The 18,203-nt window shown below is 35.5% G+C and overlaps 1 protein-coding gene across 1 annotated transcript in view; it reads left to right on the top strand.

Moving 5' to 3' along the window:
• Positions 1-18,203, top strand: part of IMMP2L (IMP2 inner mitochondrial membrane peptidase-like (S. cerevisiae)) — a 472,429-nt gene that overhangs the window by 303,137 nt on the left and 151,089 nt on the right. The window contains exon 3 of the mRNA XM_009880868.1: positions 3,583-3,648. Within this exon, the coding sequence (XP_009879170.1) occupies positions 3,583-3,648 (66 nt within the window). The remainder of the gene's footprint in view (positions 1-3,582; positions 3,649-18,203) is intronic.

The raw sequence follows: 18,203 nt of genomic DNA, 5'->3' as shown, positions 1-18,203 counted from the left end.
TTGCTCTTTTGTTCAGCCAGCCATCAAGTGATCTGTAGGTGAAGTTTAAAGAATTGTTTTGACAGATAAAATCAAAAATATTTTATCAGTTTTGGATGCTACACAGGCCATTGCTTTCTTTATGTATTATGCAGCGGTGCTTGAACAAAGAATACTACTGTTTAAAGAGAAAATGGTAACAATGAGTTATCCTCAAACTTGATGGCTTGAGGGACACACTGCTAGACTTCCTGTTTTTCATTTTTCTTCATGGAAAAAGGAGAAGTGACTATGAGTGGAGTAGAACTGAGTCTGCATTTAAGAAGTGGGTTTATTTTGCAGAGGTGTTTTTCCTAGTGCATTCTTGATGTGCTGCTAGCTGCTACTTGTGCATTAATATTTGTAATGTGCTTGAGATTTTCATAGTCATTCTGTTTCTACTTGCACTGATGCCTCTAATTCATGCATAGTGAAAAAAGGTTACATGTAGATGAGGAGATATTTTTACTGAGCAAAATGTAATCTTAAATTTTTGAGAGGCTGATTTAGAAAATCGTCAAGGACTGGTGACTGCTCTGTGAAACATCAGATATGGGTCCAGCTAGTAAATGTATGGATGGTTATTATTAATTCATATTAATGATCTCTATATTTTCTGAGTGACATCTTTGCGAGACAAAATATTTTCATTATGTGTAAGAAATATCATCTTTTTCCACACAATAACACTTCAAATTAACATGCCTGAATAGGACCTTTCATATAAGGAGAATGAAAAACCCAGTGTCATTTAGGAGAGGTGCAAACTGTTAAATCAACAGTTTCTTTTGTTTTTCTATTTCTTCCTGTTTTGAACAAATCCTGTTTTCAAAGATTATTGTTTGTTACCTCACTGATATCAGGGAGGAGAAGAACTAAACAATTACTGGTTACAATGTCTTGGGTTTTTTTTTCTCCTTCACTTTTTAATTTGTTCTATACCTGCTGCGAAATTTCAAAGACAGAAATTGCCTATATCTGTGTGGTTTTATGATTTCCATAATCAATGAAATCCCAGAGTTACACTAAACACCTTTCAGGAAGGCATCACTATCCATCAATTCAGAACTAGTCTCTTACCTCCTATTCAATCACTGTGGCTCTTGAATGAAACATTCTGATCTCCTCTGGAAAATCCTTGTTTTAAAAGTGCCCATGTTATTGGCCAGTTTGAATCTGCTTCTCCCTCTCTTACCAGTCCTTTGACATTTTCATGAATTATAAGCAGAATGTTAGGGTAAAGTTTATTTTTAAACTATTCTGGCTTCAAATATTAAAAATATATTTATAATATATGTATAATAACTATCTATAAGGAACTCCTTGATGTCTTTCTGCTAAATTATGTGTTTTGGTTAAATATGTCATTATTGGCAGAAAAGTAACCACTCAGAACAAATACTCATCTTTCAGATTTAGAGCGATATCTAGTCGAGGTCATTAGAGTTTTTTTCACAAGGAAGGCAAATTAAGGGAGAGGTCAGTAATTACATTACAAGGTATACACACTAATCAAGTGAAAATTTGCTTACATGGGGAATTTCAAAGAACCTTTGAACGTAAGGTGTTAAACCAGAACACAGTTTTGAAAGAGTAAACTTAAAATTTATTTTCATTTGAGAAATGCACAGTTTGTCACATACATTGCATATTATTATTTCCATGACTCAAATTTTACATGAAAATATTGCAACCTGAGCCTAATTGAGTTAAAAAATACATCAATTAACAGTAGAGTAATTTTTGCAAATTTGTTATTTATAATGGCTTGTAATGATAAGGACATGTTGTTCTTAGACTGTGCTCTGATTGAGAAAGGGAGGTGGTCAGTGTTCGAATGAGTGTGCATTGAAGCCTGCTGGGGAGCAGCATCAGAAAGTGCTGCAGATAGTCCAGATATTTGAATCATATGAGCGTCTAAAACTTGATTAATTCCTCCCAAGACTGACATGTAAAATGTTATAAAAATGTGCATTCTCAGCCTGATAAAGAGCATGAAAGACAAGCCTGAACTGGATTGTGCAACATTTTGGGTAAAATTAATGCTAAATAAATGATTACTGTAAATGATATCATGATCATGATCATGAAAATTCCAGTGATGACTAGGGAATCAAAGTGTGGTCCTTATTGATGTTCACTGCTCCACACTGCTTTGTGAAAATAGGATTCTCAGGCTTGGTAATCTGCAAAATGAAACTATTTGATATTTTGAAATTCAAAATTATGCTTCTTGAATTTTGTTTCATTACATTGAAATATCAATATATTTAAAATATATTGTATCATACAAAAAAAACGCAAAGCACTTATAAAATGTTTGGAATACTTTTTTTGGCTTCATATTAAAAAATTGAATAAGCCTGAAACTATTTTTCTTTTTAACTTTTGGAGCTGAAAGGGAACTGCAAATGCCTTTAGTCATGCAGCAGTGCGAAGTTTTTCATCCAGACTCATCTCAGCTTTGTTTTTTAAGGAAATGTAATCCTGGTGTGCTACCAGTTGACCAGAGATGAGCTCAAAGGTACTGCTCTGTTGTGAGGATGTCATGGCTGATGTTTTTAGGCATGAAAACTGTAATCCAAAGCTTTTGCGACTGCATGCCTAGCAGTCTGTACTTACAGTCTAATATACAGAACTCAGCATCAGCAGAAAATCAAACTATTTGTTCATTCACTGATTTTCCTGTATACAAACAGCAAATAAAAAGATTTTTTTAAATAATGTGAAAACACTCTGCTAAGTTAGCATAGTTAAATGCCTTAAAAGTGAAGAATGAAAAAAAAAGTGGTAAAGTATATAGAAAGGAATGAAATTTTATGGTGGACATGTGTCTACATTAACCAGTCAAAACTATGGTAGAATAACACTTCTAATAGTCCTATCTATTAATACGCATCCAGGAAATGAGAGTACTCAGGCGAGATATGCAAGTTCACCTTTACTTTCTCATAATACTATGTAATGCATGATCAGAATCCACTCAATAAAACATGCCTATAGGAAAATAACATGTAATAATAATATTGCATTAAGAATCTTTGGATAAAGCTGAAACTTTCAGAAAAGTTTACAACTTTTTTTAAACTTCCACAATTCCCTAGGCAAGATTTACCTAAATTAGTGATAGATATTAATATAGCACAGGGAGATTTTTTTTTTCACTGAGTGAATGCCATAAATGTTTAAGCACAATATGATGTTAAAGTTTGATGGAGAATTCAGGTTTTAATACATTAATCTATTTGCAAAGGTACCCTTTTCATTGGTAGTGGGACATTCTACCTTGAAAGTTGTGGAGTGTATTTTTCATGAAAGGTATGTTGATTATTGTGGTGTTTGTAAGCAGGTCATTTTTCAGCATCTGCTTTTCAATGATGTTTTGCAATGAGAATGATTACAGTAGCTTCACGTCAGGGTGGAACATCATGATTGATGCTATGTCAAGGAGAACATGGAATCTCCTAATGACTTTAATAGTGTCTATTTCTTTGTGGAATTTCTTTTCATTTTCTTAAAACAACGGGAACATTACTGACTGTATAACCTTATCCCCTGTCTCAGGTCTCCTAGAAACCCTGAACAGAAGATCATTAAACGAGTGATTGCTCTTGAAGGAGACATTATCAAGTAAGTATTTTAAGCCTTAGTCTCTGAGTCTTTATAGGAATAGTGCAGCATTTCAGTGGATTTTAAATCAGTATCCTAGACAACGAGAACTTTCTAGTATTTTCTTTCTATCTATTCTTAACAGGGATGTCAGCATTGTACTTGTCTCCTTTTTAATGAGAGGAGAAATGCTACACAAAAGTGCTCACTCTCTCATGAAAGGTACATGGGTGCAAATAATGCTTGTTTCTTAGAATATCTCTGTCACGTATCAAGGCAGGTAATTGTACAGGATTTTTTATATACGAATATAGGGCTGTGATTTTTCGTTTAGGGAGTCCAGCTGCTGTTTCATACTGTGGTTGGCAAATAAAAGCAGGGTTCTTTTAGGGGTTGAGTTTTATTTAATTTGTTTCAGATTTGACAGATTTTAAAACTTTTATTTTATTTTCTTTTTTTTTTATTTTTGAAACAAAGAACCCTCATAGATGACTGCATTCACTGCAGTGTATAGGACTCTGTAGGGAATATGGTGGAACTGATTTGGAGTAAATTATTCTAAAAAAAAATAAAATTGTAGCAAGAGCAGACTCTAGAGTGCTTCAAGACATGGTTTATTCTGACAGATAGACCTTCCTTCTGGGGCCGGTTGGAAATAAATCACTAGTAAATGTAAATCAAAAGTTTTTGTGGGAACACATTTTGATGAAAATGCTTGTTTGAAAGGGTTTCTTTTTCCCAGGTACAGAATGGAATTGGCATAGAGCTGGGAGGGTAAATCCCTAGTTTCCCACACTAAGATATGAATAACCCTGGGAGCTCTCAGACAATATGGCAGACTGAGAGTCAATTCAATTAGGTAATGATTCTTGCTCTGATGTAGTGAATACTGAAGAAGTACTTGGCAACTGCAATTCAAATCAAGGATTTGAGTGTGGTCTCAATGAGCCATAGTTAGGAGCAGCACTGGTGGGCTTTTAGGCACTATGGAATATGTCTCTGTCTTTTTTTTCTTTTTCCTCTTGCAGTTGATATAAATTTTATTTTATTGAAAAATTCCAAATCATCTCAGTTTGAGAAATGAAAATAAATTATGAATTTTCTGTTGAAGCAAAATAATAGACACGAAGAAGATAATTTGATGTCCAAAAACTATGGACATCTACAGCTAAAACTAGCTATCACTTTAAAGAACTAAAAACATAGGAATAGTGTGTGCTACTGAGTTATTCCTTTTATAGATCTGTGTCTTTACGAAGGTACTTATTCCTTGATATAGTTGATATTAGTGCTGTAATTCATATAAGTGATGACTGGTGTTCACGATTCAGTATTTCTCACTCATTTCTGTAACAATGTCGAAAGGAGACAGCAATATAAGGCAACTTCAAGGGTTACTTTTCACTGTTCTATATTATTAACATATTTGTCTGAATTTTTGAAAATGAATGTATTTTTTTGATAATACGAAAGACATAACTTAAATTCCAGCTGTAGGAAATTAATTATGCTGTACATTCAAATGCCTTAAGACTGAACTTTTCATTGAATTCTGTGGGTGTTCTTGGGCAAGTGGACAAAGGTGTGGGGCATAATAGATGTGAGAGTGTGTGCAGAATACTGATGAGCCTGTAGGTTATTCAGTCAGTCATGGGTACAGAAGACTGTACAATAATCCTTATTTGTCTTTAGTAAAACAGGTTAGATTAACTTATTGATACAAATATTCATCTCAGTAATTTAGATGTGCATTTTTTTCTATTTGAACACATGAAAATTGTCCCAGAGCCATTTGTTTTAACTGTAGAAAGTAGTTTTTATCTAAAGAATAAATTATTGGACTCTTATAACTTGTTAAGTTTTTATTACATATTATTGTCCCTTAGTTGTGTCTGTGTATGAAATGTAAGTAATACTTGCCACTTTTCATAGCACTAGGGTAAAGCAAAAGCTTAGATAATAAGATAAAACAGCAGAGCTGGCAAGATTTTTCTACAATATGTATTTGTAATGATACTGCAAGCAGGTATGTGACTGGGATATTTGTGACTGAAACAGACAATTGGGAACTGAAAGCATGTATAGAAAACATAAATAGGAGATTTTGACTCCTATTTGATTTCTGAAGACAGTCTTTATTACAATTCAAAAAGAATTGGTTTTGATATCTTAAGGTTTTATGTCTGTATATTTCTATATATTGAATTATTCCTGATCAGCATACAATGATGCTCCGAATTACAATGAAAGTAATATGGATCATGTACAAAAATGTATTTGAAAGTGTGGGACTCTTCCCTATTCTTCTGGCTCTTTTTTGGTATGGGTGAAACATGATGCAAAACTAATATATACTGACCTTTAAGGACCATTTGAACATCCTCATTCCTAATATCAAGTCTTTGAAGTGGAGTATATATGCATGTATGCTAAAACCCCTACTTCTTTAAGCCTTTTGCTGCTCTGTAGATCAATAAGACTTCCTTCTTGCTGAGCAAACATCTGGTCGCACTACAGAGCAGTTATTTCAGTTTCAGGGTACAGAAAAGTGAGAGTCATGAGTTAGATATGATGGGGTTCTAGCACTTACGGAGCTGTTTGTGGGTACAGTGGTTTTGTGGAGATGTGGTGGTTATACAGAGAGCTGTGTTGTGTTGGACATTTTATCTGGAAGGTCGGTGCCATGTACAAAGTCTATCTGTTACTCTGCAAATTTTGCTTGATGTCATGTGACAGAATTCATTCATACATGCTTTCAAAGGTGAGTCTTCCAGTTTCTGTTGTGAAGAAAGGTTTGCAAATAATTGTGGGTTGGAAGGTATTTTCATTTAGTGCTCCGTGAGACAGGTGATAGACAACATGATCTGCGAGTCTGTAGTTATACTTTCATAGATGAATGAGTTATCTTTAGTCGGTCTATTTGCTGCATGATTAGGGATAATTAGTCACAAGACTGCTGTGTTTTCTCATGTTATCAATTAAAATAACTTAGTTAGCATTTTACTATTTATTAATTACTGAAGGTAATGAAAGGCCAAATAGGCAGAGCCATTAGTACCACAGGAAACGTTCCTTATATTTTGACTTGAGTTCAGGTGTTATTGCTCCGCAGAAAAAACCTGTTTTTCAGTTCTTCATTTCTAAAAGCATTAAATAAGATAAAAATTGTGACATTTTGAATATAATAATGACTGACTTCTAGTTTTTGAAAAGGAATGTAGGTGAGAGATCTATAATGGGTCCATTTCAACCTTTTATTTTGCATTTTTCAGGTAGTCAGACATTATGGACTACACAGTACTTCACCTTTTAAAATATGCTTTGAGGGATTGAAAAACGCTACGAACTCACTGAATAAAAATTCTGGCATTTCAACTTTCTGTTCTTGTTTCCAGTCTAGTTGGTAGTCCAGGTGAAGTGATTTTGGTAGTGTCTTGTAAATCCCTGGAAGCATGTAGTACATTCCACAAACCTATAACAGGCAATTTAATTTGGATAAGCTAGTAGAAGATCCTCCTCAAAAGGATTTAAAGAATAGACAGAAAATCACCATTTAGCCCTTGAGAATGAATCTGTAGGTCAGCTTGTATATAGACAATATTGAAAAGTGTAGCTCCCATAGATCAGGTTTTGTTTTGTCTTCCATGGATTCACAGGAGAATTAACTTTAAGTAGGAAATCATTACAACAGTTCGTGAAGACTGTTTAAATTATAATTCTTCCAAAGGAGGCCTTCTGTTAAAGTCAATATAATCTAATTTGTTAAAAATTAATGTTGGTATTATAAAACACTTTGAATAACTTGAAATTAAACTTATCAGATCTCATTTATCTTAAATGCATGAGTGGAAATTCAAAAATCTATAGTAATCTATCACAGATGAGTTATGGTATGTTTTCAGTAACACAAATAAATGAAGGTTTATGTAAAATAAACCAAAATTGGGATTAAACTAGTAACATTCAAATTAAGTCTGTTCAGTTACTTGCTGGACTGATTTGTTTTCCTTCTGTCTGTCACAGTTGCACAGGTCTGCAGGAGCTTGGTGTGCTAATTCTATTTCTTTCATATAGTTGTTTGCTTCTTAATGCTGTACCTGATTTAAGAATGATTTGTGACCCCTTGGAAAAGTAATTTTAAGAAGTTCTGTCCAAGGATATTGTTAGGCTGTTTAGGAGTCAGTGTTCTGAGGATCAACACAGAATGTTAGGAAGGGCAGAGATATTAAGGGGTTTGAAAAAGGAGTAGAGAATTAATAGAAATAAAGCTTATAATCAGCTATTAAATGCAGCAGTCACAGTATAACTTCATGTACTCCTGTTGCCAAGTTCTTGCAGGTTGTTACATTTTGTGCAGTCAAAGATCCCATACTGCCTTAAAATATAACCAAAATCTGGTCATTCTGTCCACTTGGAGAACTCTCAGCTTGAAACAAACTCTTCACTACTTCATGCTGGTGTTTGGTTGCTTTTTTTTTTTTTTTTAAAAAAAAAAAAGCAGGTGGCATCTAGTATCCCTTCAGTATGAAAAAGATAATCGACAAGTATTCTTGCTGTTTCCTTTTTTTTTTTTTTTTACTGAACTAGCTCAATTTCATCAGATAGGTGTGGCTGCTATTTTTTTCACTGAGTACCAAGGATGGTTGTCCAACGAAACAGCTGTCTTCATGCAGAGACCCTGCTTCTTGATAGCAACTTGTTTTAAATTATACCACAAAATTACTGCCAGCCTGTAGGAAGCATAAGAGCCTTCAGAAAAATTCAGACTTTGCCAGTGTTGTGGCACAGGAATGTCTCTATATGGAACATCTTCAGGGAAACCACCTGGCAGGAATTGCATCCTATTCCCTTCTTCCTCCAAGTCCATTGTCATTGTCTTTGGATTGTGAGTATAGATCTGTGAGTGTGGGTGTCCACACTGACAAGAACGCTAGTAGGATTGACAGAACTGAGAACTGATTGTAGTCTACGGAGACACAGCACTGTCCTCAGAGATTACAAATTTTGGAACATCTTTCCTTTTGACTAACTAATTGCAATCTTCATATTGTTCTGTCTTTGTACTTTATGTATCTATAGGATGTACTGGCAGTCAAACTACCCCTTATATGAAAAACTCTTTGTCTTCCAAAATATTTTTATTTTGTGGACATGTTCACAGAATGCATATTTAATAGGATTTATGCAGTATATTTTGCACTACTTTTTGTTAGGTACGGATGGGATTTTTTTAAGCCATTGAAAATTTTAGTTAGGTTACAGCTATGCTGCTCTATCATGACTCTTCAGCATTGACCGTACCCTTGCCAGTCTCCTAAATAGAGTTTCCATTGATTTTGATTCCTTTTCCATATGCAGAATCCTTGCATGACTGGACTCCATTTCGTTAAATGCAAGCGATGGGAATGTATATTGGTACAGTGTCTTTAAGCTATAAAAACAATCTGACAAACCCAGGATGAAGATTTTCTGTATCCATAATGAATTTCTAAGGTTCTGTAGATCTTTAGGCCCAGTAATGAAGGTCTGCAAAGCTGGATTTCTAAAATTGAGCGTTCTTCATTCTCATTACAAAATATGGAGAATTGTTTTTCCTTTGCATTAGATTTTGGTTGCCTAATATTTGAGGAAGGTGCATGAAGAGACAGAAAAAATAAGCATAGATAGTTGAATTTCAGGAAAAAATGTACAAATGTGCTATGGTTTCAGAAAATACAGGGAAAATAATTTTTCATAAAGGCAAAAAATATGAAAATGCAAAAAATTAAAAGGTACGGTTTTCCAGACTAATTTTTTACTTTTTCCCCCCCCACACATTGGAAAGTGTGAGTGTTACTATTATAGCAGTATTTACTCATTGCTCCATGAAGTAATGTCTTAATTTCTTTAATATCCATAATATTTTAAAGGCATATTTTCTTCTTAAGAGTACAGATAGCAGCAGTAAGATTGCTAAAAGGTCGTCTAGTTCATCAATACCATTTCTCTGATATTTCAGTTAGTTTCATTTGTCCAAATTCACTGAAAAGAATGGAGTTACAATGTAGACCCAGTGTGACCTCTGCAACTCTTAAGGAAGAAAGACAATGTAATACAATTCTCTGAGATTGTGCAGAATTTGCAGTGTTAGTTTGTAGAAAAAAGAAACAAGTTACCGTATTACCTCTGAAGTGAGGAGGATTGATTTTCACAACACAAAGAGACAATAAAAGAGGGACCATCAATAACAGTAGTTTTCACAGAGTTACTATCCAGACTAAACCCAAAAGAACTAAAAATTGAATATGTAATTGCAATTGCAATACATATTCAACTACTCTCTACTAGTATGCATGTGAACCAAAACACAAATGACAGCTGCATCTACAGTAGGGAGAAGGGGGGGGGTGTATTATTTCTTCATTTTTTTCTTCTTTTTTTTTTATTTTTGCTTTAATTAGAGAAGCAGCACTCTAAAATGCAAAAAGCAGCATGTCTTTTAAGATGGCGTATCTGTGAACACTGTGCATAACGAGTCTCAGTAGTGTTCAAAGACTGTTTTAATCTGCCAGTGTAATAAACAGTGGGGAAGTTTTTAAAATGCTCTGTAGGCACCTTGGAGTAACATTTCTCATGGCATTCAGTAGATCCCTGTACTCATGCAGCCCATGGTTATCATGAAGTATATGCCAGTATATGCAGGAAGTGTATCTGCAGACACTTATTGCCAGTATTAGCTATAGCTGTGTCAAGTACCATTCTATCTTGTGCTAATACATATTATAGAATTAAAAGAAAAGAGGCAGACAAGCATTTTATGTCTTTATCATTGAAAACTACAAGGATGTAGAGCAGAAATCTGGGCGAGGGGTTAGGAAAAGTACTGTTGAATTACCATGGCCTGCCTGGACTGTGCTTACACCAGCACCTGAGAGCATGTAACTTTTGCAGTGCAAATATCCAGCAGACTTACAGTCACCAGTTCACTTCTGACTGGCTTTCATGTGCCAGACACTGAATAGAGACCAATGCAAGAATGGATAATACTACTAATAGGCAGGTCTTTTTTTTTCTACAAAATTATTTTCTAGGATGTTGAGGTCTTTTGATAGGTTTTAAACACAAACATTATGAACAGGGCTGTGATACAGACAAATGTCATTTTAAGAAAAGAAAAATAGCATTGTGTCATGGACCCAGAAGTCCATGTGTGGTCTAGTTTTAGGCAGAAAAGACATCGGTAATCTGGAACAAGTTCAGCAGAGTGCCCCAAGCCCTCAGGCTGGTCAGGGGCTGCAGCATTTGGCCTGTCAGGAGAAACTGGGGAAACAGGACTTGTTCAGCCTGGAGAAGAGGAGGCTTTGAGGTCATCTAACAGCAAGCCCCCAGTACCTATGGGGAGGTTAGGAAGAAGGTGGAACCAGGCATAGTGGTGCAGTGGGCATAACTTGAAACAAGAGAGGTTCAGACCTCAGAAGAATTTTCTCCATGAGGATGGTCAGGCTGTGGGGCAGTTGCCAGAGAAGCTGTGATCTCCATACTTGGAGGTGTTCAAGGCCTGACTGGATAAACCCCTCAACAACCTCACTTGATCATGTAGCTAACCTTGGTTTGAGCAGGGGGTTGGACTAGAGATCCACTGAGGGCCCTTCCAACGTGAACTATGCGATGATTCTATGAATATGCCATTAATTTCAGAGAGTTAGAAGAGGCTTTACTGAAAAGTAAAATTACTGAAAAGAAAATTGGTTCTGTTTTAGCTCAAACCAGAACAATCTGATACAGAATTTCAAACACATTACGCTACATTTAGAGGAATATTGTCTTTGTTAGAAGCTTAAACAAATGTAGTGTATTCATCTCATTTAAGACAGAATGTCTTTTGTAGGCATTTTTCTTTAAAGAAACACATTTGATTTCTGTTTTACTGGAAGTTGATTTGCTGCCAAGACATCAGATGGTTAGAAAAGACATGCATACAATATAATCATCTCAATGGGAAGCTCAATAGGTTGTCTTTATGAAGATTTTAAAAATAAGTGAGCAGCAATTGAATAAAATGCACTAACATTTTAAAAAAACCAATAGTTAATAAAATACTTTCATGTATTTTGATTTTCACAAAATTTTTGCTTTCTAAGCTACGGTTACAAGTGTCATTGGTGGTCTGAAATTTGGCACTGAAATCCATACTTAGGAATAAAAGGGTGTGTTTAGTAAAAATGGCCTTTTTCCTGAGCAGTTTAGGACTTCATCTTCTCAATGTTTAGATGGCTGCTTAAGTAGTTTCTGCATAGAAGTTGAGCTGCTTGTGAACTCTGATGCTCATCTATATGTATTGCATTAAAAGCTCAGTATGGCAAGAAGAAAGATGGGGGTAGGAGGAAGGAAATAGTATTAAACCCATTTTATAGAAGAGGAAGTTAGGATGAAAGGCAGCGTCGTAGGCTTACGCTCATATAAGAAGTGTGTAGGACTGCCATTAACTGAACTCCCTGTGTTCCTTTCCTCAGAAAATGAACAATAAGTTCATGTGGTTGTCAGCAGGGTATTTTTATAGATGTACTGGAAGGCAAACAAGGTTCAGGATGTAGTAATTCTGTGCACTTTCCTCCTGTATGCTGAAAGGACAAGTTTTATTAGCTTGAGCAGTATTAGGATCAGGGATATTGTTATGTTGGCAAATTGAAGGAACACGTGCTGAATCAGAAGAGCCTACTCTGAATAATGTAAATAAATCTTACTGGTCATTTCATTTTACAGCAGTGCAAGTGTCCTCTCTCTATCTTCCTTGAATATATATAGGGTGCTGAACTCAGCCGATGACACAGTGAAAGAGTTGTATCCACCTGCCAATAATAAGTAGAAAACTATCTTGTGAACTAGACTCAGTGTGGGGTTGTTTCATTACCTGCAATGTTATCCTGGCTTGAAATTCCCAAATGATGACTTTTCTTTTTTTTATTTTATTTTATTTTATTTTCCCCCATATTCCTTTGTCTTCTTTGAATGAAGAATTAAGCAGTCTTTCTGTTCGTTTCAAATCAAGTAATGGTCAGGTAACTGCAAGTGACCAAGTTGGTGGTTTTTAAAGGTATTGCTTTTTCTCTGCTCTCCTTCCATTTCTACACACATGTGCACTCGTTCCTCCTTCCTTCCATCTCCCACAGCTGGAGATACTGCTCCCTCATGTGATTCAATTAAGCTGACCACATGCATGATACTGCTCCAGTCTAATGAAGAAGAATAATTTGCATCTGCGCTCACGTGTAAGGCAACAACAGCAGTTGCATCACTTGTGATGCTGTATATGAAAAAAAACATAGCTGGCCTCCAAAGTGTTCTTCCTAAATGCTCATCTTGCCAATGCTTTCACCTGGGCTCCCTTTTGGAACTGCTGAAGGCAGCTTAAATGAACACCATGTACTTGGCACTGCGGTGAGCTGACAGGGCCCACATGTCTGCTTACCAACTCCAGCTGAAGCACAGTAACTTCTTAAAATGCACCTCCACTGCCATTTGCGATCATCCGAACATACTCTCATAGGATGAGAGTCTCAGCTGGTATGAACCATCTTAGCTCTGTTAATGTTAAAGGAAATAGGCCAATTTCGTCTAAATACAAATCTGGTTATAACACTTTGGGATAAGAGCATATGTAAAGAATACAAAAAATGTCACCTCTTCAGAGATTTATAGTTGATTTTATGCATTTCATATTTTTCTGTCAAGTGGAGTAACGGATAAAGAATTTTACACAAAATGAACTGATGATGCTTTATTTCTGGTTTGTTGTTGTTGTTTTTTTTTAATTTAGAAAATTAGTGTAAAGTTTCCTATTTGTTTGCTGCTTTTCCTCACTAGGTTTACAGCCTGACAAAGTTCTTTAGTGCCAGTGCGTATTTTACAGCACAGTTTGTCAGCCATAAGCAATAACTGCCCATGTTTTAATTTGAAAATTTTGAAATTATTGTGTTTGCTATTATGTAAAGCTTGCAAATATATGTTGGCAGAAATATTAATTGTAAGTTGCTCATTTAAAAAGATTGCCTGCGTAGTTGTGCACTGCAAACTGATCTTGAAATGAGGGCCTGAATAGTTCACAGTAGCAGAACTAATAAGGTTTGGAAATTGATCACCCCAGTGGTTATGAGATTCAAATGAGAATAGGAGGGAAAATGACTATTATCTTTTTTCATTATTATAGAACCGACTATTGTTGACACTCTGCTTCTGTGAAGTAAATTGTGTGATGAAACTGTAGCGTATTTTGGGTATAATGGGTAACAAATCATTAAGTGGGGTCTCCAGCATCTGTGCATAGGGGAGCCAAAAATATTTTCTCCTTTATTGTGGTTTGTTGGCAGTGATTGCACAAATAATTTATGCTCGCTGACCATTATGCCACAAGCTTTTTAATATGCAGCCAAAAATATATTATGATAAACTGTATGTCATGTATTTCTAGAAATTCAGGTATATCCCAGATAGCATTTCTGATGACTAGATTTCAATTTTGTATATATAGCAAAAATGAATTACTATTTAATCATTTATTATAGCGTGAGCGGGAGCAAATGATAAATGCTGAAAAAGATTGTGATAGGATTTGCTATAATTGAAACCCAAAGCATAGTGTCCTACTAGTAGAAGTGGGAGTCTAATAAGTGATGGACCTCTAAAAGAGATAGAATAGAATAATGGATGAGGAAATCAATGAACAGATTAGAAATAGGTACGTACCTAAAAAAGTAAGGTGACCTTTAATGGATTTCAGGGGACTGACTTGGTGATTGGCTAAATTAATCACAGTTCCACTGCTAGTGCAACTTTCTGTGCAAAAAGCCAAAAATTGTCTACATGCAACCTTGTGGAAATGGGTGGCATGTGTAATTAAAAGTAGCAGTATTGTGGGTCTATTCAGGAATATTATGGAGCATGTCTTCTCATATTTCCAATATCTTATATGTAGGTATGATCATATTTAAAAGAAGGATTTAGATTTCTAGTAATAAAAGTCCTTCTACTGTTTCTAAAGCTTATGCAGTAGTTAAAACTTTAATTAAACAGGTTTTCAAGAATGGGGAATAGAGACTAAGTTCATAAACCAGACAGATATGCTTTGTAAATGAAGAAGAAAGCTAATTAAGCCAAGCATAGCAGCATAATATTAATTTTTAAAAACACTTCAAGCATATTTGTAGTAAATCTTGACACAGCTATTGCATATTTCCTAATGAGTTATTCTACAGTTTAGGTTCAGCATGTGTGCTGCCAACACTCCATAGCCAGGTAAAAAATTGTTTCCTTAGGCATTATGCTAATGTTTATTTCAGCACAATTAACTCTTTGCGCCCAATTTATGAAAAGAAAAGGGCGAAAATGACATAAGGAATTTTTAGGTACTAGAATATTTTTCATTCCTGTAAGTTTTATGCAGCTGATGTTAATTCTAGTTTCTTTGCAAGGAGACAGAGGTTAATATGGAGTGCTTGCTGGTCTCTATCAAGTGCTCTCTCACGTGGGATAGAAGAGGGCTAAATTTCATCTTCATATGGAAGGCAATTACAGGAATTAGTGAACTGCTATATTTCCTTCCATGTGAAGACAAAATTCAATGACTTGTTTTTACATTGTCAGATTTTGATAGTTGAAAGCACTTTCTGATGTGTGGCTGCAGTGTTTGTTTTCGCTTCTATGTTTCCTCAAACTATTTATCTAAAAAATCTTGAACATTTTGAATTAGTTGAGAGATGTGATAAACCTGTTAGGATGTTGCTTCTTTGGTTGAGTTTCTGTATTTCCGTAAAGAAAGCTTTAGTTTCCTGACAGATTACTGAGAGATCACTAAATCTTGTCTTCTGCTGGGAAATTTTGGTGATGTTTGAACAGGTTCAGTTAGATCAGCTTTAGATATGTTCTTTTGGGATCTCAGCTACATAGAATCTGAAAATTTGGGTCAATTTTTGAAGTAATTACAAATGCCTGAGGACTTTTAAACCAAACTGTTTCCCTCTGTCAGTTCAAATATTCCTTTTTTCAGAGAATATAAAAGTATAGTTAATATTGAATTTTTCATAATTACTTTCCTTCTGGCTGGGCCGTATAGACTTAAATTGTTTGACTGTTGTAATTAGTAGCATCCTTAATCTTCTTTCCATCATTCATGCTTGAGATTGTCCGAATATAGGCAAAAATAGCAGATATATCAGGAGTGTTGCAAACATGTCTGGTGATTTTTGTAAAAGGCTTCTTAACATCTGGATTATTCTCTCTGTTGCTCAAAGGCTAAGCAGACAGACTTAGCTGTGAGGTCCATAGCTGATGGTACACAGACTCTTAATGAAAAAAATAACTTTCTCTGAAATTAAAAAAAAATAAAAAATAAAAAAAGAGAGTGAGACATAGAAAGAGAGGGGAAAGCTGCACCAGTGGCCAGCTGGAAAGGAAGAGACTGGGATATCTCCAGGCAAGACTCCTCTTCCCATCATTTTTTCTGGCGCCAAAGTTATTCCCCTGAACACTTCCCTCAGTGACTCTACAGTTACAGCAGGACCAACTTGGTCTCCCTGATGGTTTCTTGTGCACGTTAGCGCTGATGGTGCTGACTGCAGCACACTGACTGGGTGCAGATGTTGCACTCTTTAACTGGTTGTGAAGCTCTGTGCATGTGTATTTCTGGATGTTGCTTCTGGTCTATTTAAATAATAATTATCTACTAATGTTATCTACTAAACTCTGCATATTCCTGACCACTAAGTTATAAACCAAAAGATATGAAGAGAGGTTAAAGAGGGGCAGGAGCAGAAAGGGTGACTTAAACATCAGTCATAATCTGTTCCCAATGAGAAACCCAAAATCAGAGACGTATCCAAGTCTTGCAATTTGGTGACACAAGGCCATGAGGACAAGAACATTTGGGAGAACAAGGTAAAAGTATTGCCAAGGCAGCCTTGGGGCATGTAAGTGAAAGACTACAAAGTCAAAAGCAGACTTCAGTGCTACAAGTGAAAGGTTACAAGACTGTAAAGGGAAAGCCCCCAGTGTTACAAACCTTAAAGCACAGGGGAACATTTGTACCTTTCATTTCTCCGTGGGTAATGTGAATTTTTATGATGGTGATGGTAAAGAAAAGCCAGGCCATTGCGTAGGTTATTTGGGACTCATTATTTAGTGTGAAAACTTAAAAATTTTGCATGGACAGAACTAAGCATTTACAGTAGAAATACCTGCATCAACAGTTAATCAGCTAGTATAGTGCAGTATTGTGTAACTCATCCTATATCCCGCCTTCTTTTCTTTTAATTTTTAGGGAATGTTTTAGGAAATTATGTTTCTGTTCTCCCCCACCCACCCGCATCCCCCCGTGCTCATGTATCCTTTATACATCTTTGTACCAGTGCTAAAGTCAGTCTGTAAGAGCCTCTGCATAGGTAATTGTGTTCTGTTCCTGTGTATCCTTTGATGTACGTAACAGATTTTGAGGAGTCTTTTAGAAATATTTACAGATCTGTATATACTACCCCTTCATACACAGGCATGTGAAGATCATTTTGAACATTCCAAGATATGTTAGACATCTACTCTTTGGCCCAAAGTTGTATTTTACCAGAGTTTAAGAAGTTTTACCAGAATTTAAGAAATTTCTGGCAAGTTTCATCTTTTAGCTGCTCAATTGTTTTCTGCTGTACTTAACTGTTAGATGCTGACTTGTTGCCAGGACAAGGGCAAGAGATTAGCATATGTTGCCGAAGGATGTTTTTTCCTTCTTCTCTTAGTCACTATTTCTTTAGGTGTCAAAATAAAGTGTTTCCTGCTATGAGCACTTCCCATGTTGTGTATTCAGTGCTGAAAGAAAATAATGTAATTTGTATTTGAAATTTTTGAATCCAAGGTCTTCTATAATACACCATTGAAAGTTGAGTGATGAATTAAAAAAGTCTTTCTGTACAGACTTTAATTTCCAAAGGAAAACTCTAAGTTTTACAGGCTTTATAGATTCAGTTGCTTAAACATACCTGTCTAGTGGCATTTTAGATGTCCTGGTTATCCTGTCTGTTCTTATAAGCTACAGTTTCAGAAAGGCACAGTTGTCTTGAACATTGTGTTATAGCTGCCCTTGTCATGAGGATGTCTCAGTAGACTACCTAAAATAGCACCAGTCAGTTATGTGTAGGCACACAAGTCACTCTTCATAACAAATTAGCTGGTTCATAAGCAGCAATTAAGGATATCATGCTGAAGTTTTGGCAAACATCCAGCAACCTTTTGGGGTTTAAATCTTTGAGTCATTTACTGTATAGAAATTGGTCTTTGAATTTTCTTATGTGTATGTGAACTTAGCTTAAGGATGGTATACATCTTCAGAGTGTAAGGAGTACACCTTTAACAGCAATGAGTGAAAGCTATTTATATTTGAATTATTCCTTGTTAGCTATTTGAATTATTCCTTGTCACGTAAAAATATCCTTACTGGTTGATATTTGAAGAATGGTTAATGATCGAAGAGTATCCCTGATGTCAAGGTGTGTGGCCAGCTTCCAGTATATTTGTCTTGTAGACATTATTTAACATGTGATGCTAGGAGACCTGCTTTG

This window comes from Charadrius vociferus, unplaced genomic scaffold (genome assembly GCF_000708025.1).
Source record: "Charadrius vociferus isolate BGI_N301 unplaced genomic scaffold, ASM70802v2 scaffold52, whole genome shotgun sequence".
NCBI lineage: Eukaryota > Metazoa > Chordata > Aves > Charadriiformes > Charadriidae > Charadrius > Charadrius vociferus.
Note: the sequence above shows the minus strand (reverse complement) of the source record. Positions and strands in the feature narration are given on the sequence as shown.